This window comes from Kluyveromyces marxianus, chromosome 1, assembly GCF_001417885.1.
Source record: "Kluyveromyces marxianus DMKU3-1042 DNA, complete genome, chromosome 1".
Classification (NCBI taxonomy): domain Eukaryota; kingdom Fungi; phylum Ascomycota; class Saccharomycetes; order Saccharomycetales; family Saccharomycetaceae; genus Kluyveromyces; species Kluyveromyces marxianus.
The window spans coordinates 1,166,945-1,194,908 of NC_036025.1; the positions used below are offsets into that span (position 1 = coordinate 1,166,945).

At 41.5% G+C, this 27,964-nt stretch overlaps 16 protein-coding genes and 1 non-coding gene across 17 annotated transcripts; 7 read left to right on the top strand and 10 right to left on the bottom strand.

The window, feature by feature from the left end:
* Positions 1-33: 33 nt before the first annotated feature.
* On the bottom strand, positions 34-1,068 carry MAK32 (Mak32p; the record flags this gene model as incomplete). Its single annotated transcript, XM_022822222.1, has 1 exon — positions 34-1,068. One exon carries the CDS (start codon positions 1,066-1,068, stop codon positions 34-36), a length of 1,035 nt encoding a protein of 344 aa, XP_022674065.1.
* A 264-nt stretch (positions 1,069-1,332) lies between these two features.
* On the top strand, positions 1,333-1,406 carry KLMA_R122. The gene has a single exon. It is a non-coding gene; the product is annotated as a tRNA-Met (tRNA).
* A 1,131-nt stretch (positions 1,407-2,537) lies between these two features.
* On the bottom strand, positions 2,538-4,280 carry VAC8 (protein anchor VAC8; the record flags this gene model as incomplete). The annotated part of the gene is made up of 1 exon (XM_022822223.1): positions 2,538-4,280. The coding sequence occupies one exon, from the start codon at positions 4,278-4,280 to the stop codon at positions 2,538-2,540; it is 1,743 nt and encodes a 580-aa protein (XP_022674066.1).
* Positions 4,281-4,955: 675 nt separating this feature from the next.
* TY1B-DR6 (uncharacterized protein) lies at positions 4,956-8,837 on the bottom strand (the record flags this gene model as incomplete). Its single annotated transcript, XM_022822224.1, has 1 exon — positions 4,956-8,837. One exon carries the CDS (start codon positions 8,835-8,837, stop codon positions 4,956-4,958), a length of 3,882 nt encoding a protein of 1,293 aa, XP_022674067.1.
* Positions 8,838-8,895: 58 nt separating this feature from the next.
* KLMA_10555 (uncharacterized protein) lies at positions 8,896-9,822 on the bottom strand (the record flags this gene model as incomplete). Its single annotated transcript, XM_022822225.1, has 1 exon — positions 8,896-9,822. One exon carries the CDS (start codon positions 9,820-9,822, stop codon positions 8,896-8,898), a length of 927 nt encoding a protein of 308 aa, XP_022674068.1.
* Positions 9,823-10,248: 426 nt separating this feature from the next.
* EDC3 (Edc3p) lies at positions 10,249-11,745 on the bottom strand (the record flags this gene model as incomplete). The annotated part of the gene is made up of 1 exon (XM_022822227.1): positions 10,249-11,745. One exon carries the CDS (start codon positions 11,743-11,745, stop codon positions 10,249-10,251), a length of 1,497 nt encoding a protein of 498 aa, XP_022674069.1.
* A 722-nt stretch (positions 11,746-12,467) lies between these two features.
* RHB1 (putative GTPase RHB1) lies at positions 12,468-13,040 on the top strand (the record flags this gene model as incomplete). Its single annotated transcript, XM_022822228.1, has 1 exon — positions 12,468-13,040. One exon carries the CDS (start codon positions 12,468-12,470, stop codon positions 13,038-13,040), a length of 573 nt encoding a protein of 190 aa, XP_022674070.1.
* Positions 13,041-13,387: 347 nt separating this feature from the next.
* Positions 13,388-14,329, bottom strand: ARDH (D-arabinitol 2-dehydrogenase [ribulose-forming]; the record flags this gene model as incomplete). The annotated part of the gene is made up of 1 exon (XM_022822229.1): positions 13,388-14,329. One exon carries the CDS (start codon positions 14,327-14,329, stop codon positions 13,388-13,390), a length of 942 nt encoding a protein of 313 aa, XP_022674071.1.
* Positions 14,330-15,226: 897 nt separating this feature from the next.
* Positions 15,227-17,146, bottom strand: NPP2 (nucleotide diphosphatase/phosphodiesterase NPP2; the record flags this gene model as incomplete). The annotated part of the gene is made up of 1 exon (XM_022822230.1): positions 15,227-17,146. The coding sequence occupies one exon, from the start codon at positions 17,144-17,146 to the stop codon at positions 15,227-15,229; it is 1,920 nt and encodes a 639-aa protein (XP_022674072.1).
* Positions 17,147-17,797: 651 nt separating this feature from the next.
* On the bottom strand, positions 17,798-18,751 carry GTT3 (Gtt3p; the record flags this gene model as incomplete). Its single annotated transcript, XM_022822231.1, has 1 exon — positions 17,798-18,751. The coding sequence occupies one exon, from the start codon at positions 18,749-18,751 to the stop codon at positions 17,798-17,800; it is 954 nt and encodes a 317-aa protein (XP_022674073.1).
* A 1,719-nt stretch (positions 18,752-20,470) lies between these two features.
* On the top strand, positions 20,471-20,590 carry KLMA_10561 (plasma membrane ATPase proteolipid 2; the record flags this gene model as incomplete). The annotated part of the gene is made up of 1 exon (XM_022822232.1): positions 20,471-20,590. One exon carries the CDS (start codon positions 20,471-20,473, stop codon positions 20,588-20,590), a length of 120 nt encoding a protein of 39 aa, XP_022674074.1.
* Positions 20,591-21,267: 677 nt separating this feature from the next.
* Positions 21,268-22,029, bottom strand: EAF5 (Eaf5p; the record flags this gene model as incomplete). The annotated part of the gene is made up of 1 exon (XM_022822233.1): positions 21,268-22,029. The coding sequence occupies one exon, from the start codon at positions 22,027-22,029 to the stop codon at positions 21,268-21,270; it is 762 nt and encodes a 253-aa protein (XP_022674075.1).
* Positions 22,030-22,413: 384 nt separating this feature from the next.
* On the top strand, positions 22,414-23,178 carry MMS21 (SUMO ligase MMS21; the record flags this gene model as incomplete). The annotated part of the gene is made up of 1 exon (XM_022822234.1): positions 22,414-23,178. One exon carries the CDS (start codon positions 22,414-22,416, stop codon positions 23,176-23,178), a length of 765 nt encoding a protein of 254 aa, XP_022674076.1.
* A 212-nt stretch (positions 23,179-23,390) lies between these two features.
* SLM5 (asparagine--tRNA ligase SLM5) lies at positions 23,391-24,722 on the top strand (the record flags this gene model as incomplete). Its single annotated transcript, XM_022822235.1, has 1 exon — positions 23,391-24,722. One exon carries the CDS (start codon positions 23,391-23,393, stop codon positions 24,720-24,722), a length of 1,332 nt encoding a protein of 443 aa, XP_022674077.1.
* Positions 24,723-24,980: 258 nt separating this feature from the next.
* PGA2 (Pga2p) lies at positions 24,981-25,430 on the top strand (the record flags this gene model as incomplete). The annotated part of the gene is made up of 1 exon (XM_022822236.1): positions 24,981-25,430. The coding sequence occupies one exon, from the start codon at positions 24,981-24,983 to the stop codon at positions 25,428-25,430; it is 450 nt and encodes a 149-aa protein (XP_022674078.1).
* A 266-nt stretch (positions 25,431-25,696) lies between these two features.
* On the top strand, positions 25,697-26,446 carry RPC31 (DNA-directed RNA polymerase III subunit C31; the record flags this gene model as incomplete). The annotated part of the gene is made up of 1 exon (XM_022822238.1): positions 25,697-26,446. One exon carries the CDS (start codon positions 25,697-25,699, stop codon positions 26,444-26,446), a length of 750 nt encoding a protein of 249 aa, XP_022674079.1.
* Positions 26,447-26,664: 218 nt separating this feature from the next.
* Positions 26,665-27,774, bottom strand: KLMA_10567 (uncharacterized protein; the record flags this gene model as incomplete). The annotated part of the gene is made up of 1 exon (XM_022822239.1): positions 26,665-27,774. One exon carries the CDS (start codon positions 27,772-27,774, stop codon positions 26,665-26,667), a length of 1,110 nt encoding a protein of 369 aa, XP_022674080.1.
* Between the last annotated feature and the right edge of the window lie 190 nt (positions 27,775-27,964).

The following is a 27,964-nucleotide window of genomic DNA, read 5'->3' on the forward strand; positions in this document are numbered from 1 at the left end:
GTCCTTCCCTCTGAAGGATCTCTGCTACTTCACCTACTTTCCCGATAAGGCTTCAAGTATTTTTACTGGATCCCCTTTCAAATCGTAGGCGGACAAGTAGTATGACAGTCTGTCGGCGAAGCTGCGTTTATTCCATTGCACGTTTTGGTAAACGGGAACTCCGTACTGCTCTATAGCACATCCAGCTGCGATATTACCGCATATGCTTGCAATTGAAATATCATTACACATTGCATAGGCGAAAGCAAACCCGCCTAAGAAAGTATTCCCACCACCAGTTGGGTCTATCACGAGTTCCGGAGTTTTGTAGTGATAAGCAGGGAAGTGAAGGATTGCATCATTAGTGCCAGATGTGACAGCCAAAGATCCTTCTTTCCCGCATCTCAGGACACATACGTTCCCAGGCTTGATCTCTGCAGCCAACCTGACTAACAAACTACGGCAATCTTCGAGTGTGCTCGGTTCTGACTCTCCCAACATTCGAGCTCCTTCTTCGGCATTTGGAGAGAATATGAAATGGTTTGGGCCATTGAGCAATTTCTTCATCAGAGGAAATTGATCCGGAGTACAAAGGTCTGGAATTGGCTCCCATACAAAGGAATGAGTGCCATCTTGAAGATAATATCTCTCTTCTAATTTGTTTATAATCACAGAAACTCTATCAGCAGAACATAATAAATGATAACATCGGATCTCTTGAACCACGTTTTCGCTAAAGCATTCACACCAATCTTCAACGTCTATCCTTTTCTTGGGGCTCAAGTATTCAAACTGTCTAAAATCGTTACTACCGTATAGATTGTATCCTCTTGTAGTCAATCTGTTTTTATCATCTCTAAATACACATCCTGTCCCCCATGAACTGATAGCTTCTGTCAAAGAATCCGGAAAATCAGATCCTCTATCTACAATCCACAACAAACCGCGACGGAGATCAATATTGCTGCAACATATAGAAGCTCCTAAAATCGCGTACATACCTCCTCCTCCTAAGATATCATAGTAATGAGATGATTCAGTTTCGATTTCATCGATGATTAACATTCCATTGGTAGTAAGAAGGGACATTGTTTACTACGTGATTGTAAGCGGAACCGTTTTAAAAAGAATGCTTAAACCGAGCTACCAACTGAAGTTCTTTACTTGCGTGTAAATTTCAAAGATGATACCCTTATATATTTGCGATACTCTTTATCTAATGGTATGCAGTCAAAAGCGGTATCTACCTAATTATCTCGTAGATTAATCATAGTAAACTATTGTTAGTTGGCATATGATATTGGTATCTGGTAATATTGAGCTCAGATATAAAAACATCAACAGCTAATTTATTAGCGCCGTGGCGCAGTGGAAGCGCGCAGGGCTCATAACCCTGATGTCCTCGGATCGAAACCGAGCGGCGCTATATTTTTTAATTTTTTTCATTCCAGTCAAGACAAAAAAAAACTTGAGACTTTTTTTTTCCTTTCTTGAAGAATGACGGACAAAACGCTGCTTGATTTAATAGTCTTGTAAGCCGCAGTTGACAACCCAATTAGCCGTTTTTACACCCTCCAGCAGTAAAGGATATTAATATATCATATATTTTCTTGTTATTCTTCCATTCTTTTTTTTCGTTTTGTGTTCAAACATATATTATTAGATCAAATAGTTTAGTTTATACAATGCATAAGTGTTAACTTATGATTATTAAATACAGCAGAGAGGATCATAACTCTCCGCATAACTTACCAAAAAAAAGGACGTAAAGTACTGGAATTTGATTTCTGCACTAAGGTTTTCTTGTTGTTTTTAACATTTCATTCGGTGAAAGACTTCATTCATGTTTCCCAAGCTGACATCGAAAAGTATTCAATCTCCTCCTCCGACGTGAGTAATATATCTTTAAAAGAAATAAAATCTTTGATAAAAGATAAAAATTGATAATAAGGATTATGATATAAAATATAGTATGTCAATTTCTGAGAATACTGCTCATTTTATGACTGTGTTTCTTTTATTTTTTTTTCTTTGTTATTGGGCTCCTATCGTTATAATACGTTAGAGGAGCGAAGAATAAAAAAATAATGTATTAAAAAGCGCATATAGCCTATGAAAAGACAAAAGCGACAATTGTTCAATATGGTAAGTGTCTTCAAAGATAATATAATTGAAGGCAAGCTCCTCAAACTAAAATGAACATTGACAAAAAGGAACAATAACAACAACAAAAACAAGACAATAATAATATATAAAAGAAAATAATCAAGATACTAGGAAGAGTTAATCAATTGACAAAAGAAATAAAAAAGGAATTATTGTCAGGATCAATTACTCGAAACCAAAACCAAGGATAGAAGGGTATGCCTTGTACTGTATCAATCTTTAACATTTTCTTCTAATTTTTGTTATATTTTTTTTAGTTTTTTTTTTCTTTGTAAGGGGAGGGGGGGAGAGGGCTTTTATTAGTTTTATTCAATCTTTTTTTCTCTTATAACGAAAAGGCACGGAAAAAGGCTCCCTATCCTATCTCTTCTGCTTCTGTTTTTTTAACTCTATCATACCAAAAATTGAATAATTTGTTGAGTGATATTGTACAACTCGAAAGATGCGTCTTCCTTTTCACTCGATTGCCTATTATTAGATCTTCCGTTGGCCATATTATTAGCGTCAGTGCTGTGTTCCATATTATTATTGCCCTGTCCATCATGCATATATTCTCTTGCCACCGCGTAGTTCTCATCTGCGATCTTCTTGACTCCACTAACAATCTTTTGGTCCTCTTTTATTAGCTTGTAAATCGTATCATTGTGACATTCAAACAGCTGTAAGATGGTCCAAAGTGCGATATGTTCGTAAGTTGGGAAGTCGCTGGATAAGAATCTAATTAGGAAACCCTTTATACCATCGCTTGGTTGATCCCAGTATTCCAAAATCTTTTCTAGGTTACTCACCCTCGATATTAAGTTGGCGACAGCTGCAGCGGAGTTACCCGATATTTCCTGATCCTGAGACATAGTCATTGGGATCAAAACTTTCAAGACGTCCTGTTGCAAAAGATCATACTTCGTATTATCAGAAAGAGCCAAGATTGCGAAACATGCGCTGATCTCACTCTGAACACTAATGGGGCAAGACAATGCAAGTTGTTTGAATTTCTCAATCACACCGGATTGGAAAAATTCAGCTCTATTCTTTTCTGAAGATGCGGCTAAGTTTCTCAAAGTAGATACAGCATGGCATTGAATTTCTTCAGATTCTTTGTAATCAAGTAATTTTACTAAAGGTGGTAGAAATCCGGCATCTACGATTAGACCTTCGTTTAAGGGATGGATGGAGATATTTCTGATACAAGCCACACTAGCCAACACTAGCGGCAAAGAATCTGATTGAATCAATTGAACCAAGTCTGGCAATCCACCTGCTCTGACAATCTCTAGTTGGTAGTTTGTATCCGATGCCAAATTTCTCAAGGCCAAAGTTGCCTGGCATTTAACACGAGGAGAGGTGGAGTTCATCAACGACACAAGCTTAGTAACAAGCTTTGGCGCATGTTTGGATAGGTATCTTCTATTTGATTCGTCAACAGCAATGTTTGACAAAGCTGTGGTACAGTAGTACTGTACGTCTGCATCCATACTCGAAAGTAACGAAACAAGAACAGGGACAGCACCCGCATCAACCAATTCTTTTCTATTTTCTCCTGAGTGCGTCATGTTCAACAACGCACCAGTTGCATTTCTTTGAACCCTAATGTTAGAGGACCTCGCTAATTTCGTCAATGGTACTAGGGCACCCGACTGAGCAATCTCAATTTTGTTATCGTCTTGGGTAGCCAAGTTCGTGATACAGCCGACCGCATTGCATTGCACTTCCACGTTGTCCGACTTCATCTGTTCAATTAGTGGCTCGAGTCCTCCCATCTCCACTATCAACAACTTATTCTCGTTGTTAACTGCCAAGTTTCCAAGCGCTGCGCAAGACGCAATGCGAATCTGCGGGTCCGGATTAGTCAAAAGCATCAATATTGGCTCCAAAACATCCCTACTCACGGGATTAACATACTTCTCAGTAATCTCAGCAAAAGCCAACGCCGCACTCCGCTGCAAATTCAAGTTATCAGAGTACACTAGAGTGGTGAGAGCCCGCAAGGGCTTACCCGAGTAGAAATCGTACTGGTCCTTGTTCTCTAAAAACTCCAACAACGAAGTAACCGCCTCACGCTCATTTTCCGCTATAGGCAACCCAGTAGAATCATCCAGAGAACCACTACCCCGGAGACAACTACAGCATAACCCCATCGTACTTTCCCAGGCTTCTATTCCGTCTTTTCAAAAAATAAAATTACTCTATTCTTTCTTATATTATCCAAGCTTAAAAAGCACAGAACAACAATTAAAACTCTAAAAAACAATCCTGAACTGAAAACAAATTTACTGTTTTTCGCCTCAATTCTAACTCCCTCACTCACCCGTATGAAACCGCCGTTCCAGTGTTCTAACTCACTTGCTCTGCTCTCTTTATTTTCCCTCCTTGTTCTCTTCAATATGCTGTAAAATAGTAATCTTTCTTCCTTTTTTAAACTCTTTTTCTTGTTTTCATTCCCATTTTGTAATTTAAACGTTTTACTGTCCGTTTGCCCCTTTGCACGGAAACAGGAGCGAAGGGGAAAGAAAATAGGAAATGTAGTGCACGTGATAAAATTGTTGAATCTGGGTCATCTTTTTAGGAGATTACCCTGATTTCTTGTGTAATACAGAGATTGATGATATATCCCTCTACATAGTCTTATCTATATCTCTTCTCCTCTATCTCTAGTCTATCTAGATGTAGTCAGTAGAAGGTGTCCTTCTACTAGTGGCTATCGATCCTTATATACGTGTCTTGAAACATGAGAGTTAGAGATCTGGAATATTCGATAATCGGGTAACCCATTATCGTCAACACACCCCCGTAACTCGATATGTTTAAAGGTACTATATCAACCATCCATTTGTTAATCGATTGAATCTCTTTGCTGACAATACTTTCGTCAGTATATCCGCTACATTTTGTTCTGTAGGAATATATGTGAAATCACATAGACCTTCATTATGTTTTTCTCTTAATTCCATTGTTCTTGTAAACGTAGGTTTGAATGGGGACACAGTGGAGTTAGGGTTGGTGATCCTACCTAACGCAGGTTTGTTATCTGATAGTAGTCTAACTCTTGGTCTCTTTCCTGTTAAGGTGAATAACAATGCACTTATTGCAAAGTCGAACTTCGTAGCTTCTTTCATCGCACATATCTCAGCACCAGTAGATGAATCACATACATAACTTGATTTTGTCGATCTGGCCGAAATTTTGTGACCGTAGATCTCGTAAAACCATCCTAGTCTGGACTTTCCTTCAGGTTCGCATCTATCCGATGCATCAGATATTATTGTGAATTCATAGTCTACTGGAGTCTTGTTTTTTGTCCATACTAGACGCTTTTCCTTTGTGTTCCAGAAGTATTGTACTGACTCGTTTGCCCATTTCATGACTTCATCAGTGGGGTACAATTGATACTGAGCAAGAACATTTACGTGATATAATGCTTCAAACCTAAATTTATGTGCAACATATGATAGTAATCCCACTACTTGTTGTAGCTTCTTCACATTTGACTTGTAATCCTTTTCGGTTACATAAAGATTCTTATCCACCTTTGGTGGTTCGGAACTTGAGGAAACTGGAGCTTGGTTGTACCTAGAACCTTCTCTCAGTGGTAAATTCAAAAGCGGTAATTTGTGAGACAATATGTCTAACATTCCGAATTTCATGTATCCATTTCTTTTGTATTCCAAGTCTAGTCCAAGTATATCGTACCTGGCGGTTCCATCTTCTCCCATTTTACCATCATGAACGAGTTTTGTCTCGTATGTCGATCTTAGTTGTTCTAAGAATCTTTCTATTTCTTGCGTATCCTTCCCGGTAACAATGATGTCATCGACAAAGATGCAAACGATGATGGACAATGGTGGTTCTTTTGTGAACACACAGGACCATATTTTATCCTCTTTCAGGCCACATCTTTCCTTAAGGAACGAAGTGATTGTCCCGTACCAATTTGCATCACTCTGCTTTAATCCATAAAGAGACTTCCTTAATCTGAATGCTTTATTTGGCATTTTCATATGAGGAGGGGTTCTTATATACAGTTCCTCTTTGAGGTCTGCATACAAATAAGCAGCAGTGATGTCTAACTGTTTGACAATCATGTTTTCTTCGAGTGCTACGCTCAATATTGTCATTAGAGCATAATGGTGTATGGTATTGGACTCTAGATGTTTCTCATATGTAGACCAGTGTTGCAGGTCTCCCCTTACTACTAGTCTGCATTTCTTTCTACCATCTCTTTTGGTAGTAAATATGAACATTGTGTTCAATAGTTTGTGTGGTTCAATTGACTTTATATCAACCTCTGTTGTATCCCATGTACCTCTTCTCATGAGTTGTGCGATCTCACTGTCGTAAGCTTCCTTGAAGGCTTCCCTCTCTTGATGGTTACTGTTCTTTGTTATTGCTTGTGAATAAGATAAAGAACGATCGATCTTCGTGTTTGGTAAAGACCTAACCATTTTCAGTGAGTTCACTAATGGGATCTTCACACGATTTTCGTGCTTTATGTTGTCGTAGGTCTGTACAGGATTTTCCTGTATCAGCATGTTTACGATGGCATCGATTTGATGTTCATGATTTTGATCCGACTTCGAATCATTAATCTTCAGCTCTGTTTTAGTACAGCTGATAATACCCATTATTTGTTTATCTGGGTTACTTAGATCGCCTATGTCAGATCCTCCACCCCCGTACAGAGAGTCCGTAGATTGAAGTTCAATCGAGGAATCTCTGTATTTGGCAGATAATTTGTCATAGAGTGATCGGCGTTCCTCCTCATTGAGTGAAGAGGTATCTGTGGTGTCGTCGTTATGCGACAAGTGTTCAGGTATAGGTGAACATTGTTCTGGGGACGCCTTAGTGTTCGGCCTTTTGGTAGAGACACCAAGTTCATCCCGTTGCGCTGGTCGTTTGCCATTCTCGGCAGGAACATGCTTTGTCGGATGCTTTACCGACCGTGCTTCCTCCTCCATTAGTCGCTCTTGACTAATAAATATGTTATTGGGAGGTGATGCAGGGGATAGCGCAACTGGAAGTGTTTCCTGTACTTCCTGTGGTGATTGCGATGGTACGTCCGAAGAATTTCGAACTGGGTATCTCGAATCCTTTCCTAATGTATGGGTCGCTATACCCTTTTGAAACTCGTTCTTATGAGTTCTTAGGTAATTACCATGAGTCTCAGTTGAGTCGGACTCTGGTTGTTGGGGTTCGTCAGTAGGATCCCGCTCTTGGGATATATAATCCTGTTCACGCTGATTCCTGTGCGTGATATGACGTTGTGAATCTGTAGATGGATCGTTTGATCTCTGTCTTACGATGTCATCTACTTGATTCAAGGTATCAAGGTTTTCCTCGCTATTGAGGTAGTCACCTTGGATGGTGTTAATGATTTTATAGTTAGTAGTCTCCATAGTTTGCTTTGAACTAGGATCGTAGAAAGTATAGCCATCGGATTGTTTGGCTGGGTGTAGTGCATAAACTATTTTACCTCGTGGCAACGTTTTCTTGCCAGTGTTATAGTATACTACCACCGGTTGCCCAAATGGTAATATCTTGTTGATAGCGATACCGCCGAGACCTGCTGCCATATTCGGAGATCCGTCGAGTTTTCTCATATGCATCGAATTCCGAACGATAACTGCAAATTCAGCTGCATCGTACCATAAAAATTCTGGAAGGTTGGCACTTGCTAGAAGTGTTCTAGCATCATCTAATAATGTACGGTTGAGCCTTTCAGCTACTCCGTTTGAACGTTTATCGCCTGTAGACGTATATTTTCCTTCTATACCAAATTCATCCAATAGGTCTCGGACCATTCGTCCAGTATATTGGGAGCCTTGATCCATTAGGATCTCCTTTACTCGAACTCCCTGTTGTGTTCTTATATTTGATATTAGTTTCCGCATGATAGCAGACACTTGATGTTCTGAGGCCAGGGACATTGGGAATATCCATCGATACTTTGTTACCTCATCACTAAACGTTATTAGATAGTTCGGTGGGATAGTGTTATCCTCTCGGAATGGACCCATGATATCAGTATGAAGATATTCAAACTTTTTGAACTTCTTCATATAAACGTCTCTACTATCTGTGAAGTGATCATGGAATTTCCCTTTACCAATGTTACAATATTGGCAAGTAAACGAGTTCATATCAGACCAATCTATGTCTTCAAGTTTTATGAATCGTATATCACCATTGGAGATTGATTTCCTAATTTGTTTTATATTGACGTGTGCCAATAAGTTATGTATGAACTCTAATGACCATTTTTTCTTAGGTACTGTGTTCTCTCTTATGTGACACAACGAAATACTTACCGGGGAATCGTCATCGGCTGGCGAGTGGATATTTGTCTCATTTAGAACCAGATACTCACTCGATAGCCAATAGAATCCATTTCGGTGAATAATATCGATATTGATATTGTGATCCTGGACTAGCATCTTTCTTTGGTAGAAATCTACCGTAATCTTTTGTTTAGCTGTTAATTGCATTACGCTTAAAATATTTGAGGGTGTTTCTTCTGAGTATACAGCCGGGAATTGAACTACTACGTTATTGGATAAACGTAATATCAATATTCCTTCGCCCATAGTGTTTAATGTTCCCATGTTGGCGGCTGTTATGTTTCTTGTAATGTTGCTGGTGTAGTTGTGGAGTAGTTTCAAGTCAGTAACCACTGATATTTGTGCTCCCGTGTCAAGCATGAGGTCATATTTGCCAGACACTATGTCTATGGGATCAGCTTGAATAAGTGGTACTGAATCAATGCCTAAGATTAGCTACAGTTTTGGATTCGTTTTTGTCGTCAACCTTAGGTGTGCTTTGTTTAACGTTGGACTTCTTGGTGAAGTTTTTGTTGTTGTTTGGTTTATTGCTAAACTTGTTGTAAGGTTTATGAACCTTTTTACCGACATCGTTGGTTCTCATACTTTCATTTCTGTGGAGATAGAACTTCTCGTCGGCTATTTTTTCACGAATCTCTGCAATTATGTGAGTTAATCTTGGTTCTAAGTGTGCAAAGTTATGAAATCTTCCATTTCTATCCTTTGTCACCATCATTCCTTCGATTGCCCGTTCAACCAATAGCGGTTCTAGAGATGGCAATCGTGCTAATTCCAGTCTTTCATTGAAGTTTTGTAAAATTCTTTCCACATTTTCCAATTTATAATATTTCTGTAATCTGAAACCACAGATTTCTTCATACAATCTTTCAGGGTCATACTTGACTCTTGTGTATGTCAAGACGTTCAATAAACGATCATCTGAGGTATATAAACCCTCGAGCTCATGCTCCAACCATGTTGGCATTTTAGATATGTGTACACATTGTTCATTGACATCCCGTAACCAGAATCTCTGGTTTGCAGTAAGGGACTTAGGAAGCTTAAGTTCCTTAGGTGTCATGGCATTATCAACGTTATGACGGTGAAGGTAACGGTATAGATCAATTAACCATGACTGATACATTTCTTCATTTTCGACGATTGTTATTGCTATCTGATGTTCAGCAGAGGAGTCAGGAATACCTCTAATTATCATATACTTTCCTTTAATCATACCCTCAGGTTCTTCATCTGGTAATACTTCTTTGATGTTCACCGTTTGGAACATCCCTTTCGAGTTTATGAACATCTTGCGATATTCCTCTGGATCGTAGAACGCAGCGCTACCATGTTGAATCTGGGTCATCTTTTTAGGAGATTACCCTGATTTCTTGTGTAATACAGAGATTGATGATATATCCCTCTACATAGTCTTATCTATATCTCTTCTCCTCTATCTCTAGTCTATCTAGATGTAGTCAGTAGAAGGTGTCCTTCTACTAGTGGCTATCGATCCTTATATACGTGTCTTGAAACATGAGAGTTAGAGATCTGGAATATTCGATAATCGGGTAACCCATTATCGTCAACAAAAATCATGTCGTACGGATACTTGTCACTGAGCACGTGACACTGAATGGTGGACAGATATATCTATTTCCAATGGGAAAGGGAAGAAGAGACCAGAGCAGGTTTATCAAGTGTCGTTTTTTGAATTATATTAATATTATATATCATATTATACAGGATGGATAGGACGGGCCATAGCATGTCGAGTTTTTGTATTTCATTTCTATTTCAATTCTTGGGTGCCCGAGAAGCTTGGATATATGTCGAGTTTGTGGAACTTGCGCAAGTTTGGTTTCAGCAAGTAGGTTTGTTGTGGAATGCCGGTGTCGTAGACGTAGGTCTTTTTCCAGTCTGGGAGGAACTGGGTGAGCTTTGGGAGGCAGTGTAGCGGCCATCCGGTGGAGAGGATTGTGGATGGGTGGACGAAGTCTGATTCTATGACGTCACCGGAGGAGGGGTCAATGTGAGCTGGGCAGTCGAGGGAAATGATTTCGAGGCAGCCAGGAGTGGACTCATGGCTGTTGATCCAATTGATGTATTGGGCGATGTTGTCGTTTGAGTCTGGGGAGAAGTCCAGGTCAGAAACAGTATCGTCGAAGCCCTGGAGGGCATCAATGATGATTGCTGGTGTTTCGTCGCCGACAGTTTCCTTGAGCTTGGCCAAAGAGTCTGGGAAATGAACATTCTCGAATCTCTTGATCTTGTTGAGCTGTTCTGAGGAGATATCGTCATCGAAGCTTTCGCGCTCGTTGATGAATGGGTTAACGATGATGCACTTGACGTCCTTAATTGAGAGTAGGCATCTTAGTGCCGAGACACAACGAGAGCCACTTCTCCCGCCAGAAACAAAGGCCACGACGGTAGGCGTGGCAACATCTTGCAGGGGCTTCAACATGTTTCTCAACAATCTCGAAATGTGGATAGCTGAGTGTTCCAAAGATGTTTTCAATGGGAACATGAATTTCTCGTCTGCCAATTTTTCCATTTCGAGCAGTTGGATTGGGGTCGCTAGAGGCACCTTTATCTTGTTCTTGCCGCCGCAGGTGAACGTACGACGTTGGGAGGCCAGACTGGCTGCAATGGAGTCGTTTCTTAGCAGGTGGGTGATGTTGATTGACTCAGTGATTCTTTCTGATTCGCTATGATGGGGTTCAGATTCTGAACCTGAGGCAGAGCCTGAGCCTGAGACTGAGGCAGAACCAGAACCAGAACCAAATCCAGAATTGGAATTGGAATTGGAATTGGAATTAGAATTAGAATTAGACCCGTAACTAGAAGTCGAGAACTTATTGCCAGCAGTGACCATCTCGTTATGTGGAATCTTGGTCTCATCCTTTGGAATCTCGATGTTTTGGAAATCTTTGAACGCGTCCTTCTTATTGAATCTCTGCAAGTTTCCTTGGAAATCAAAGTCCGAGGACATTTCAGTGTCCCAAATCTCGTTACTCTTCTCCTTCTCCTTCTCCCTCTCCTTCTCGCCACGGTCCTTGCCCTTCTCTCCACGGTCCTGGTGCTTTCCAATAACGTTTGGTGGTAACTTCAACACCTTTAAATCTTGCAATTTGTCAGACTTGATCTTAAAAATAGGAGAAACCCCACCGTCCTGGAACACAGCATCCGTCAAAGTCAATGACTTGGGACTCACTTGCTTCAAAGTACCCGTGATCCGCTTCCCATCCTTCAATTCAATCTCAATCTGATACCCTTTGAAGTTCAGCATTTTACCTTTTACTTTTACTTTTAATTTTACTTTTGCGTTTTTATATTTTTTTGATTCACTTTCTATATCCCTTATTTCACCACCACAGCACAATTACGCTTCTTGAGATCGACCAACGTCACTCTTTTCTGTCTAATCTCTCTTTTTCCAGCCGTTGACTTACTAACTATCACTTAAAGTTGGATGTAAAATATGCATTTGTAGGATTCTTGCTTGTATCAACTTTTTTTTTTTTTTTTTTTAATGAAAAAAAAAAAAAAAAAAGAGCAACTGAAAAATTAGAATAGTTTGGGAAGGCAAAAAAAAAAAGAACGAGTTAGGTGTTGCTCGGAGTTCGAACGGGGACCTTTCTTCTTCCTCTTCTTCCTCTTCTTGTTTCTTTCTTTTCTTCTTTCTTTTCGTTTAGTGAGTACTTTCGGTGAACCGAGAGAACTCAATGCGCATTTAGGCTTGGTCAGGTACAAGTTACAATTTGGGATGCAAATAAAAATAGTTAGTTATTCTTGGCACATTTTGAATGCTCGAAGAGTTGTTAGACTAAAAGTCTCTGACACCAGGTCATAGTGTATACTATATTGGATCTGGGAAAGTCGAGCAAAATAAGGGGTTTTCTTCGTAACGGTATAACAAAGTGTGTGATTAAGAGATTATTGCAGTTGCTCATCGGATATTAAAGATAGATATTATAATTGGGAACAAAAAAGAGCATAACAAGGGTTAGGATGTCAGTTAGAGATAGAAAGATTATAGTGCTGGGGTCTAGGAATGTGGGGAAGACGACATTATTAGTGCAGCTTACGGAATCGCACTTTGTAGAGTCGTATTATCCGACGATTGAGAACCAGTTTATTCACGAGTTTGTGTTGAAGAAGCCCAATGGGACGGAGTTGAAGTTCAACTTGGACATTGTAGATACTTCTGGGCAGGATGAGTTTTCTATGATAAATGCGAAGTCAATGCTTGGGGTTGCCGGGTGCATATTGATGTATAGCGTTGCGAACAGACACAGTTTTGAGATTTTGGAGTTGATACGGGACAAGATGCTTGACATGTTGGGGCTCAGAGAGCTACCCATAGTGCTTGTGGGGAACAAGATCGATCTTGAGAGACAGGTGAGTTATCAAGAGGGGGAGGAGCTTGCAAAACGGTTGAAGTGCGGGTTCGTAGAAATTTGTGTAAAACAGGGTTCTGGGATCGAGATGCCGTTCAAGACTCTAATACAGAAGATCGAGGGTTTTGAAGATGGGTCTTCGAGAAGCGAGGAAGGTGGTTCTGAGGGATGTATAGTGATGTAAAATAAGAGAGAGAGAGATTATTATTATTATTAATTTTTTTTTTTTTTACTAGTTTCTATCTGTTTCCTCAGAGGAATTCAATCTTGTTTGACTAAATTGGAAAATGCTACTACTATACTGCGATGCGATGCGATACATTACTTGAATAAAGAAGAGATATAGATCTGAATGAGTTTTGTTAATTAATTATAGAAGGATATGGTGTGATAAGGTATGATATGTTTATGTTACACGGCTGGGAAGGTGGTGGTGGGATACTATGATTATTATTACTAGTATTTTTTTTTTTTTTTTAATTTCTCTTTGTTTCCGGGGTGTGTGTGTGTCGTCTGTTGAGAATGGGTGATTCACCAGCACACGTACCCACCATCGACAACCATATTTTCACCGGTGGTATAGCTCGAGGCCGAGCGCGACAACAGATAGAGCATGGACCCAACGAATTCCTTTGGTTCCGCCATACGGCCCACTGGGATCCTATTGGTCCACTCCTTCTGCAACGCAGCACCTTCTGGCGACTGCGAGATGACTTGCTTGGTCAAGGCGGTCGCGATGTAGCCGGGGGAAATAGCATTGACCCTAATCCCGTATTTGGCCCATTCTGCAGCTAGCGACTTGACCAAGTGGATCACACCTGCCTTGGACATGTTGTATGCGCATTGTGGCTGAGGCGTGTTCACGATCAACCCGGACATCGACCCGATCAACACGAACGAAGCTTCTGGGAAGTGGGGCAACACTTCTCCGGACTCGTTCACATCAGTGGAAATAGACTTTCTTCTCGTCCTTCTCGCCAACAATTGTCTCGCCATCGATTGGCAGATGTACAAGGACCCCAAAAGGTTCACATTCACCAGCTTCTGGGCCTTGGCCGCATCGTACTCGTGCGCATTGATGTTCTGACAAAACCCGGCCGTGTGCACCAATTTTTGCGGAATAATGCCGTTGTGCTCCCCGGGAATGGCCCTCACAACCTCCTCCACTTCATCTGCGTTCGAAATGTCGCACGCCCAGATCGAAATGGCCACCTCTGGAAGATTGTTCTGCTTCTGGAAATGGATTAGGTCTCTTCTCGTGTTCTCCAAACTCTCATGGCTCAAATCCATCAACGCTAGCTGCGACCCTTGCGCCACAAGAGCCTGCGACAACGTGTGCGCCAACCCTCCTGCTGCACCTGTAATAATGGTCACATGTCCATCCAGTCTGAAAGATGGCACCACATCGGCCAACGATGGAATACTGGGGTTTATAGGAGTCGCTGAACGAACCTCTTGACTCAATCCGGACATTGTATACTGTATAATTTATTGTAGTACTGTACTGGACTGTATATCTTCCTCAAGACATTCACATTAACATCCACAACGGCAAACCTAATCTAACCTCAAATCACCTCGATGCACTCTTCTCCTAGCTCATTTATATACAAATCGCATCCATACACAAACTTTAAAACTACTTACTTACTCACTTACCTGCTTGCATCTAGCAACCGCCTGTAACCCGCATAGGAAAACCCGAATCTTAAACCCAGGATGGCAGCAGCAGCTCTAACCTTGCTCTAGCTCACTGTAGCTCGCTCTAGCTCGCTCTAGCTGGCTCTAGCCTGTGGAAAAAAGGAAAGAACAGCATTCCCTTAGTACTGACTGGATAATCATGTAGCAACGGGCTCTGGCATGGAAACAAGAAACGACAGGATCTGTCTGTATCACCGTCTTTTTTTACTAATGCTACTGTATCGTGGATGACCTCCAGAGGGACGAGGGACAAACCCAGCGGTGGATGGACGGATCCTGGGGACAGGAACTGGATGGAGCTGGGACTGGGACTGGGACTGGGACTAGGACTAAGAATCTGGAAGAAAAATGGCAATGCGACAAAAGAAAGAGGACAGAAGAGGCAGAAGCGAGGCCAGGAGGAATAGGAGTAAAGCATAGGAACAAGAAACGATTGTGTTGTTCCTTTTGGGACAGAAGAAAAGAGGAATGGAGGGAGGAAGGAAAGAAGGAAGAATGGATGGGAAAGCAACGGATAAGAGGGGCAGTCACGTGGTTTGTGGAGCAATGTGAAGAGGAGAGGGGAGGATAGAAGTATATGTATTATGTATTAGGATTTGAGTTGAGCGGGGCGGGGAGTATGTATTTTGTATGTATTGGTTGGTATTGGTATTGGGAGGGACCTGGGGACTAGTCAGAGTCGCCATTGTGGTTTCCCTTGCCCTTTGATGGCCATATTTTGTGTATGATGTCGTTGATGGTGGACTCGACTTCGTCTATAATGTCGCCTAGCGACGGTGGCACGTCTGCTTCGTCGGTGGTAGAAGTACTCGAAGTAGTGCTAGTAGGAGCAGTAGTAGTGCTAGTAGGAGTAGTAGTAGGAGTAGTAGTAGTAGTAGGAGCAGACGCTTTTTCGTACGTGTTCCATAACTTGTTGTATTCGCTGTCGGGGTAATGCTGGAGCATTTCCGGCGATGACTCGGAATACTTGCCTAATGGCATCAAATGGTCCCAAAACTTGAGATCTGCATCGACGTCTATGTCCTTCCCGGAAACATCGATACCGCACAAGTTCAAAAGCAACGAAAAGATCTGGATGTTGTCAAAGGGCTTTATGTACTGGTCGGGGAGCTTGAGCTTCGAACGTGCGTGTTCGAAGAACGGGCCCTTGCCCATGAACAAAGCCCTCATGTCCGGCTCGTCTCTCCGGAACCCATGGTTCCCAAACCTCGCCGGTAGCTTATCGTACTTCTCCCTAGTGACTATTAGGTACCCAGGATCACACGTAATCACCAATTGCGGGATACGGTTTTGTATGAGTGGGTCTCGCACGTCCGGGAATAGGTCCGTCGACTTCACTAGCTCGCATACGGGAGGCACCTTGGGTTGTAGTTCACGATACAATTCGTCCACCGCGGAGTCTTTTCCATCCTTTGTGTATATGAGCGTATTCACATCATCGTAGAGCTTTGCGATGGATGGGTATTTCGCAACGTCTCCGAAATGATCCTCCCACACGTAAACGTTCTTCTTCAAGATCGTGCTCATTCCGTGATCACTCACTATGACAACGTTGACGCTGGGATCGATGTCGCTGAGCAATTGCTCTATGAAATCGTCCACCTCTTTTAAAACCTTGGAATGGCCCGAGTCAAGTAGATTCCCGTACTTGTGGCCCATCGTGTCCACCACAGGGACGTATGCGAACGTGAGCGTTGTCGATTCATTCTGTAACGCTTTCTGTATCACGACCAACTTATCGTTCAAGGGCTCGTCGATGTTGAAAGGATCTATTATCGTTGGGTTCCTCAGTGGGTCCTCATGAACGATCTCACTACCAGGCCACATGTGCGTGTGCGTTTGGAGCTCATTTTCGTTCGTGAAGTACCAAATAGGCAGCGTGCGGTTCCAGAAAGTGTTCATGCGAGAGGACAAGTCGCCGATCTGGAACGCAAGGTCCTGCTTCTGGTCCCAGAATCTGTTGGCGATGATCCCGTGGTGATGAGGGAACTGACCAGTTACCATACTCCAATGGTTAGGGAACGTTTGCGAGGGGAAAGAAGGTACCATATATGGGGCTACAATCGTGTCATTGAATGAATTCGCTTCCGACGAGAAAATCTGGTTCAAGAACGGCGTTCTCGACTCGCTAATGTACCCTGGATGGAACCCATCTAACGAAATGATTAAAGTCTTGGCCAGCCCTACGCCAGTGCTCATCGCTGCAGCAGCAGCTCCATGTACACGCCTTTTTTTGTTTTTCACTGAGGAAACAATCAATATGGACAATAGGAGTAGCGAAATGATCATTAGAACGAATGTGATCCACTTCCAGATGTATGCCTTCTTGCTGTTGCGGTTTTCGGTTCCTGAATTTCTGAAATAGTCGGATTGTAAATCCGGTGACACAGAGTCGAGATCAACGTCGTTCCACGTTTCCAATTCTATACCAGACTGGAACGGCGTCACGTAGTACCATTTTCTAAAGTAGTTTCTGGACTTGTTGGCGAATGCTCGCAACCGTTGAGACCACGATGGAGAGTCCAAGAACTCCAAAGGGTCATCTAAATCTGAGAAGTCCAAATCGAACTCAGAACCTGGAGATACCATGGTATTTATGTCGTGTCCAATATTACTCCCACTATTTGGTTGGTTGGTTGGTCGGTTGATTGGTATTTCCTGGTTTTATTTTGGCTACGATTTGTCTTGAATATGATTTTACAATAGTTACACTGCATGTACAGGCTTTAAAGGATATAGAAAGATAGTGATACAAAAATCGTGAAGATATTACAAAGATATAGAACATAGGCAAAAAAAAATAATAATAATAGTAGTAGGAGTAGTAGTAATAGTAATAGTAGTAGTAGTAGTCGTTGAGTAAGAAGAGGACACAGTGAATAATAGTAACAACTGGGGCTGTGAATGGCCTCGAGACACACTGTCTAACAAGTCCGTAGCGCGACCCACTAGTAGTCTATTACTCCAGCTAATGGGGTGGGGAAGAGGAGGTTTTTTATATTCTTATTTTGTACTGGCGCCTGGTTGTAGATGTGTTTGTAATATTAGTAGTAGAAACCAGAATATAATATCATAGTTGGGTCAGGCTTGGATCTTGGATCTTGCATCATCAGAGTGTATTTTAACGGTGGGAACACTAAGTCAACAACAACGACAACGACGACAACAACAAACAAACAAATAAACAAAAAAAAAAGGAGAGAGTGTGTGTGTGACAGGCCAACAAATATGGATCAAAGATCAGGCCAAGACGTACAAGGCCACCACGACGGCAGCAGCGTTGGCGATCAATGGCAAATGGCCTAGTTGGAATTTCCAGTAGAACAATCCCACATTGTAGCCGTGTGTTAGCAACTGTGTGATGGAGTAGTTATCTGTCAACAACAACTCGATTTCCTTCTTGACTGCTGGCGAGTTGTATAGGAATTGAAGGGAGATCAAGGCCTTGGACAAGTGGTAGACCAATGGGTCAAACTCGATGGAGAACAACTCGTGACGTACAAAGTTGAAGTAGTACGAGATCACAGAGGGTAGCAAGTGAGCGAAAAGGAACCAGAACGAGATGGAGAATAGGAAATCGCGTTGACTTGGGTAGAAAGAGACGAATTCTGGCGATGGGAAACGTGTGAAGTCGAATTGAACCAATGGCTTGACGAAGAAGAACAGTTCCACAGCAAGCACGAGCTGTTTGACAGTTTGTAGGGTGGACAAGTAGTCCTGGACACGTTCGTTCCATTCCTGGGTGGTGTATTGCACATCGTCGATGAATTCGTGGAACCTGAAGTAGTAAGGGCTGTTGGTGACCTTGTTGACGAATTTCAAGTTGGAGAACCACAAGCAAGCTGGGGACTTGTTTGGCAAATCGCTTTTGAAGTCGATTTCGATTTCTTCCTCTTCTTCTTCATCGTCGTCGTCTTCATCATCATCGTCGCCTTCACCATCCTCCTCCTCATCATCAGAGGAGCCAGAAGACGAGGTACCAGAAGACGTGGTGCTGATTTGAGCGAGAGCCTCGTAGTATAGCTCAAGCTCCGGGAATTCCATTAGATCAACGGGTTCTGGCAAGGACTCCAAATGATCCAATATTTTTAGCACGAGTTTGGGCTTGGTGTTGCTCGAGCTCACCGACAAGCCAAGCTTGTCGGCCAAATCGATCAACTCGGCCTTCTTGAATCTTTCCAACACAGTAGACATTATAGGGGAGTGGATGTGTGCGGACTATGGGTGGGACCCTTAATAATAGCCTATACAGAATACAGTCTTGTATGCGAAGATGCACTGAAACTGGTACTTAATCTAAAAGTGGTACTGAAACTGAAACTGAAACGGGAACCGTAACGTAACGTAATGTAACGTAACTGAAATCGAAATAAAAACTACCTCTATCAAGACAAGACATTCTTTTCACTAAACAAAGAATAAGCAAAGGCTCTGTGATCAATGGATAAAATCCACAAAGTAAAAAAAAAAAAAACACAACAACAAACAAATGAATATATAAACAAAAATAATCAAAACAGGTCAAAACAGGTCAAAACAGGTCAAATCAAAACAAACAAGGATACAATCTGCCACTTGGAATTGGAACGGGAGCAAACGAACTCTGCGCCAGAGGGACGGCTTCGTTGCATTCTGTTTTAATTTTGTTTTTTTTTTTTTTTTGTACTTCTCCAGGAAATGACTATATAGGGCAGACAAAAGAAAAACAAGAAGAAGTAGCAGCGAGCGGGCGACGACGACACAATTTTCAAAAGTGCGTCGTGCCATTGCCGAAACGAGAAAAAAGGTAAATAAAAGATAAATACATGCACGTGACACCACCGGGTAACCGAATATACATGAAAACCAAACTCTGGGGTTACCCTGTCGTATATAAAAGCAACTGGAACGAACAACAAACACCTTGTATGTAGTAGTAGTCAAGCCTGTAAAAACCAAGAGAAAAAAAAAAAAAAAGAGCGCACGCAGCACAGCATGTGCCCCGCCCGCCGAGTGGGCAGGGTAAGTATGTAAATACGCTGGCGTCCGGTCCGGCACCTCCCGCTTACAGGAGCAACCGCCCACCGCACACTCCCTACCCTAGTCTGCGGCATTAATTAATTCAGCTTGTCTCTAGCTCGTTTGTCTTGCTACAACCGTACACTCCAGCGAAAACGAAACCCAAAGCCTGAGGACTGAGACCTCAGGCCTCAGGCCTGGTTTGAGGGAAAACGTCATTCATAGAGGCATGGCATAGGCATTGAGGCATTTTTGGTACAAGCACACACGCCAGCTAAGACTTGGCTAAGCGGAAACAAGAACACTACACTAGACCAGGCTAGGCTAGTACCCCTTGTAAACGACAACTAGCTAAACCCAGCCTAGCCAAGACCTGGCTCATCCAGTATTCCAAGAACCTTCTTCCAATTCCAATTCTATAGACATATGGATACATAGGATACCGAATGTCAAGAACCTAACCCAGGTTTCTACTTCCCTCAGTTCCCTTATCTGGACAAAACCTCCTAGCTCTTCTCTACTCTGTCCTCCCATGGAACGGATTTTTTTTTTTCTGATGTGATTTGCCTAGACAATCCCCAGTGGGTTTCCAAGTGCTAACCCACTTCTTTTTTTTTTATTTTTAATTTTTTTTTTTTGTTTATTATTTTGGTTTTTTCCTCAGTTTTCTCATATTTCTGGGCATTCCAAATTTTTTCCTTATAAAAGAGGATTTTTATGTACTGACAGAACCTTTTTCAGTTTCTCGTATTTAAAGCGTCATATGGGAGAGAATGGAATTTTATTAAGGTATATATTGTATTAGTATTTGTTTTGCAGTATTTTATTTTATTTTATCTTATTTCTTGTTTAAAAACTCCACGCACTCACGCACTCGCGCAAAACACATTTAAACACAAAACCCCATACATAAAAATGTTGCCAGCTGGTGTTATTTTGGTCTTCGTCTTGGTTGGTTTGGCCGCCATCGCTGTTATTGGTACTATCATGTACAGAAAATGGCAAGCTAAGCAAAGAGGTTTGCAAAAGTTCTAAGCCGTTTTTGGTTTAGAGCAGTGCAATAGCCTGGAAAAAAAAATTTTTTTTTTTTTGTTAAAAACAAAAGCTTTTTTTTAACTCAATGATCGAGGGTACAGGTTCTAATCTCTACCGTTTTGATTTGTTTGAAATGTGTTTTATGCGAAGTGTTGTGTCGTGTCGTCGTGTTGCCGTGCCGTGTGTTCTTTTTTTTTAATTATTAGAAAAAGACACCAATAACAAATTTGTTTTCCCCACTGAAGAGCTTTTTATTGCGTGAGGCTGGGACGGATATGGCTGGCTTTCTTTTCTTAAGTGTGGGCGCTGCCGTGCTTTTTTCGGGAGCGTCTTTCTTTTGTGTGTGTGTTTTAAAAGAAGACAGCCATGCCGTTTTGTGCCAATTGTGATTACGGTTTCTTTGTATTTTTTTTTTTTTTGATTCAATCCAACTTAATACCCCCCCCCCCCTTTGACGTGGGGAAAGAATGGGCTCTGGTATGCATATATATATTAACTTATAGTATGTGTATCGTTCCGTATTTTCTATTCAAGTTTAATTTAAAAACATTTCCTGTGTGTGTGTCTTTAGCAAATGCGTTTTCGTTTTATTTTATGTATGTATTATATGTACGTATTGTTACAAAGGGCGAGTAATGCCCGGCGAGGAAGCGGTTTCCTTTCTCTTTCTAGTTGCGTCAGTTGTCCATTGCGTCTCTGACAAAATTGACAGTCATGTCTAGCTCATCTTGGGCCAGAAGTACCTTTTCTGTGTCCTCGTGGCCCATACTCATCACACCGTTCGTTACACAGTTCTGTAGGTTCCATTGTAGGTCGATCAAGTTGTTTAGATGCAACGTTTTCAACTTCTTGAGGTCGTTTTCCACCTTGATGACCTCGTTGTTGCTGATGTTGGCAAAAGAATCAAACACTTTCTTGAACTGCTCGAACGACTCGAGCTTCGCTATCACTGTGTCACGGTACATCGCTAGGATCTTGCCACGCCGCGACTTCATGTAGTCTACCTTGTTGGAACCACCGCTACCGCCGTTGGCAGAGTTGTTTGACGTAGCACCACCACTACTACCAGCAGTAGCAGGTGCAGCCGCAGCTGCAACTGCAGAAGTAGAAGTAGAAGCAGGAGCAGAACCAGAACCAGAACCACCAGTACTACTACTACCGGTCGTGCTCGAACTAGCAGTAGCAGGCACGGTAGACGCTATCGAACCATTGGTACCATTACTACCGCTAGGACCCCTCACCCGCCTCAATTCAGCTTCGTTCTTCGCTAGCTTGTTCACGAGGTCTCGCTGGCACCTCTCGTAAACGTCCATTATCTTGTTCTGTATCTCGTTGATCTGCAAGTGATAAAACGTTATCTGCCCATCGTTGAGGCTCGTCTGGTTCGGAAACATCTCCTTGATCATATCTAATATCTCGTTGATCTTGACATCCTCCATCCGAGTGAACCGATGTATCTTATGATCGTTGAACCCAGTCCGTAACCGAATTAGCGACACCTTATTCGTCTGAGAATTCAGCAGCTCATCGTAGAGCACATCTAACAACAGGAACTCCTTGAACATAGTGCCTGTACTATCCCCGCTCTGGGCGTTGGTTGCACCCCTTTTCCTTTCTTACTTTCCCATTTCCCTTTAGTTATAGCTCATCGTCAAATGTTTGAACTTTTCCATGTTGATTTTACACTATTTCATTATAATACAAGAGAGATAGATATATAGATATATATGTACTCACTTGGATGTATAATGTAAGAGAGAAAGAGAAAGTGCAGGAAAGATATACGTTGTATATTTCCAAAGTCTCAGCCTCTCACCAGCGCAATGTCAGGTACTGTTAGACTCCCCGATGTGCTACCTATAACATCCAAAAATATCGACTATCTCAACAAAATCACGGTGCCTGATCTATCGCAGGAAATATCAAATTCAAAGACATCTATCCAGGAATCCACCATAGCCCTCCTTTCTTCCACTTCCACGTACCCTGAGGAGAAAGTAAAACAGCTCGAGGAAATGTACAAAGAGTTGCTGCGGCTCGAAGAAAAGCAGAAGTTTCTCTCTTCAAAACTCATTGAGTTAAAGGCAGAGTACAAGGAACAGTCTGCGGACCTGCCTCGGCTTGACCTCGAGAATTGGAACCACTACTTAAATAACGACTACAATTTGACTAATATAAGGAAGAAATGGATAGAACTACAGTCAGAGGAAGTAGAAATAAACAAGAAAGATCAATGGCTACGCGTTTTTTACGCATTACCGTATATTTGGTCCGATCCATCGCGAGTCATTCCATATGATCCACTAGAAAACAACAATAGCACAGAAGAAGAAGAAGACATTAAAGTGGATGGTGGTGTAATTGATCTTAACTGCCCCGTCAGTCTAAAGAAATTCAATCTACCGATGATCTCTTTAAAGTGTTTCCATACCTTCGATGACGCATCGCTAAAAGAGTTGTTCAGGCCTAGCAAAACCATCGAGTGTCCCACACCCGGATGTGGGAAAGTACTAACTACGAAAGATTTCACGGAAGATAAACTCATGCGGATACGAGTACTAATATCAGATCTACGTAACAGTAAATGAAATATTGCGCCCTTGCTCGTGTGAGCCAGAGGAGAGGTATTGGTTGGTTAGCCTGAAAAAAATCATCCATGATATATATATATATATATATATATATATATATATAATACATATTTAACTTAAGCTTTCTTCCATGTATAACTAACAATCAACTGGGTAAGGCAAGACGAGGCTACTCATTGGAAGGAGGATCGAGAAGTTCGTTGTGTACGATGAGGCTTCCAGTCACACTGAAACAAGTTTTCGAGCAAGTGAAAGGTAACGGTGGAAGTCCGATCAAATGCGATAAAATATCAGGTTGGGTAAAAGATGTTAGACAATTGAAAACGATTACCTTTGTCGAGCTTCGGGACGGTACCTCGCTACAAGACCTCACAATTGTTTTGAAACAAGGTCTTCCTGAGTTCAAGCCGACGCTTGGCCAATCTATTACTGTTGAAGATCCGGTGGTCGTTCAGCGAAAGAATAACCAGTTTGAGACGTTATGTCCACCCGATAAGTTGAAACTACTTGGCAACACTACAAACTATCCGGTACAGAACAAACAGACAACATTAGCGACGCTACGGAGAATGCCGGAATTCAAACATAGAACCACGTATCTCTCTAATCTTTTGCGGTTTCGTCACAAGGTCGAATCCCAGCTAACGAAAACGCTAGACGACTTGGACTTCACGCTGGTTAGACCTCCAACTTTAACTTCGATTGACTGTGAAGGTGCTGGTGAAATGTTTCAGTTGAAACAGAGCCACTGGAATAAACCAGTTAATCTTACTGTGTCGTCCCAGCTTCATTTGGAGGTACTAATGATGGGTTTGGGTCGAGTATACTGTTTGCAGCCATGCTTCCGTGCGGAAAAAAGTGATACGAACAGGCATCTATGTGAGTTCTGGATGCTAGAAGTTGAGACTGCGTTCATTGACAAAAATGAATCACTCATGGACCTTGTAGAACTCATGATCAAAAACGTCGTTTCCTCACTATCGGAGTCCAACGATCTACCCAAATATTTCCCAATTGAATGCGACAACAAGGTCAGCACCAAGTGGGCCAAGCTTCTTCAAGATTGGAGAAGAATCACATACACAGATGCCATTGAACTGATACAATCCAGCGGAGCCAAGTTCGACAATACGTCGACATGGGGGCAGGATTTAAACAGCGAACACGAGAAATGGTTATGCGAGCATTTCGGAGGCCCTGTTTTCGTCACCAATTATCCTCGCGACTGTAAAGCGTTCTATATGAAACAAAGGCCCCAAGAGGGAACAGTAGAATGTTTTGATCTGCTATTCCCAGAGATTGGAGAAATTGTCGGAGGAAGCATAAGAGAAGACAATTATGATGTTCTCAAAAACGAAGTAGAAAGGCGGAAAATGGACTACAAAGAACTCGAATGGTACTTGAACCTACGTAAAGAGGGTACAGTTCCACATGGTGGTTTTGGAATCGGTATAGAACGTTTGGTCTCATACCTATACGGCAATCCCAATATTCGCGACAGTATACCATTCCACAGAACAACAGGCCAAATTGACTTGTAAATAGCAACATATATATATATACTTAGATAGGTTCGCATGAAGAACGATCTATACCTGTTGTTCATATTCACACACTATATCACTGATTCATATTAACCGATTGTCAATGCCTAACTCAAAGTCCGCTTGCTGCCTTGTTCACATGGCCACCTCTTCCATTCTTTTCAGCTTTAGTAATGGAAATCAGCGAGTTGAAAATTATATATATATAATAGCTGTTATTACCACACATTATATAATATTCTCAGATTTACAACAATGAATGGCACAACAAAACAGCGCTCGAGTAGACAACTATATATTTACAGCAGGATGGAGATTGTAGAAAGATTCAAGAACAATTTGATCCAGTCTTTCGATATAGATTTAAAGCATGCAATTCGTCTAGTTCTTATTGTTGGAGGCTACTATTTCATAAGGCAAATTGCACAAAGAGAGTTGGCTAAGAGACAGCTAAAGTCACAGTTAGAACAGAAAGATGCTGAACTGCATGCTCAGCATGAGGGTGAGCTAAACTCAGCAAATGATCTTGCATTAGATGAAGAGAGCACTGCTGACACAACCTCTTTTGGTTGGGGTAAGAAGACCAGACAAAGAGTCAAGAAGCAAGAAAAGTTGCTAGAAGCTGAGTTCAAGAGGTTACAAGAAAATGCTGCCGAAATTGACGAGGAGGAGGACAAGGATATTGAAGATCTCCTAATTGATTAAGAAAGAATGCATTCGCTGGCATCCTTAGGCATCTTGTATAAGTGTATAGAGAACGCATGTATCATTAGTCTTTTCTCTATTAGATGTACTTACATCCATACACCACACCATGAAATGACCATTCTAACATGGCTTGACAAAAAAAAAATGCCAAAAGAAAGAGAGACCTCATCGCTCATCGCACAGTCAGGATGATTTATTTGCTTAGTTTGCTGGACTTGCAGGTATCTAGACGGTGTTATAGCATTCGGAAAATTGTGTGAACCATGAGTTTCAGAGGGGGAGCTCGAGGGAAGTCGTCTTCTGCATTTAGTAATCTACCGTTCGGGCTCAGTTATAGTGATGTTGGTGCCAATGGATCTACGGAATTACCTACGATTCCACTCCCAATGAACCATCCTAGTAATGACCTAGAACGTGAAATAGCGATGCATTACATCAACTTCAGAAATGCATTGAAGGATGGACCGTTGTTCACCGGTTCTATGGAATTAATCTCAGAGGATGATGAAGAGGACAATGGTGAGGCTGAAAAGAATGGAAAGAAGAAGAGGAAACAAAAACAACAAGTTGATGCTGATGGGCTCAACGATGGTATCGAGAGATATTCGGATAAATACTTGAAAAGAAGAAAGATCGGTACTTCGATCGATGAGTATCCATTCAATGTCGATTTCTTCCCCAAGGAACTATATCAAGTACTAGGCATAAACAAAAAGAAGTTGATCCAATTATCGAAACTGGACAAGAACCAAACTCTATTTGGTGCCAGTGGATCCAAGGAAGAGGATGAAGCCGTTGGACGAGCATTGCTTGAGAAATTGAGCGGAATGGCCGAAGAAGAAGAAGATGCAGATGAAGAGAATGAAGAGAAAGATAGAGACAAGGGAGACGTCGATGAAGATGACGAATTTGAAGAAGATGATGATGACGATTACAATGCAGAGAAGTACTTCGATGATGGTGATGATGACCTAGGAGGCGAGGATGAGTACCCAGATGAGGCTGAATTCTAAGCAATTACTACTTTTTCAATCCTTAATCTAAACATAAAAAACTGGATTGCACTTCATTAAAGTATCTAACAAACTCTCCTGCACTATTTCATGTGCCAAACTAGCATTAACATAACCCAAAATGACATTACTCTGTATAACATAATATATAAATCTCGGACATTAATTTAAAACTTCTATTTACCATAAGAATTCTAATATGATAGATATTTGGTGCCTCAGTTCCGTATTACTTCATTGGTATATTTATCCTTATCCAGTAAGTAATACTCCTCCCACAGCATACCTTTAGGACATTTCGGAGGGACTTGGGGTGCCGGTAATGCCTTCCCATGCAACATGTAATACTGCCGTCTAAACTCGTTCCCTTCTGGAATGACCCATTTTCCATTTCCCACGTATCCTGTCAACCTCGTATTACGACTTGGAAAAATCTGAGCAAATTGAACTCTCTCACCTAAAGACAAACGAGCATGTTTATTTTTCATCAAGTCTCTAGGAGTATCCCCAATTACTAAGGTATCATCATCGGACAATCGATTGGCGCTGATCTCTTTATTTCTTCTGATAAAACTGTACACATCCATAGTATCGACATTGGTAGCGCTGTCATCCACGATTTCAGGCATATTCATACCATGTACATAATTTCCCATAACCACTTGTTGTGGTTCCTCCTTGTTATATTCGATAACATTGTCATAGACTACCTCACTTTCATCGGCGGGATAATCTGTTCTATCTGTTGAATGTATATGCCGCAGGTTCTTTATCCCTTTTTTGAATCGATTGAGAATAGTGTGTGAGGGCTTAACTTTGTTCATTGGCTCAGTCTGATGCTTCACTGGTTCTGGACTTTTCTGCCTAATATTGGGCCGTCTTTCTTTGAGTTCATTTGCTTGTAGTTGATATGGTTGGTTCTTCTTCAACGGTTTAATTGGACCATCGGATGGGTAGAATTCCAGGTCAAAGATCAATTGAATATCTTGCACCGGCAGATCTAACTCAATATTTTTCCAAGTGACACAGTATTCAGCTATTCGTTCTGGTTTTCGGGCTTTAATACTCAGCGATGTCTGCTCAATTATGTCTCTTCTTCTAAATCCAACAGGATCACCATTTAGCCTTGGCCTTCTACGAAAAAGTACAAAGCCCATCTGTTGGTTCCAATGCTCTGAACTGACTTTCATCTCTAGAGGTCCCTTCACCGAATCAAAACGCACGCAGCTGTTCCCGAACTTTAACATAAAGTACGATCCAGCTTGTAACCGCTTCCCAATATTCAATTTATTGGGTAATATCACTAATGTCCCATTTTGACTTATCATCAGTGTTGATTGAAACCGATCTGGTATAGATATGTGTCAATCTATAACAAACATGACAACCTCCTTACTGGCAATCGTATAGTCTCCACAAAGTAGTAAAGTGTTCACCTTTCGTTTAATATATGTTGTTTTATTAAAGATGCTAAGAGGGCTTAGCTTTGCATGAAACTATTATGCATTATATTGTATT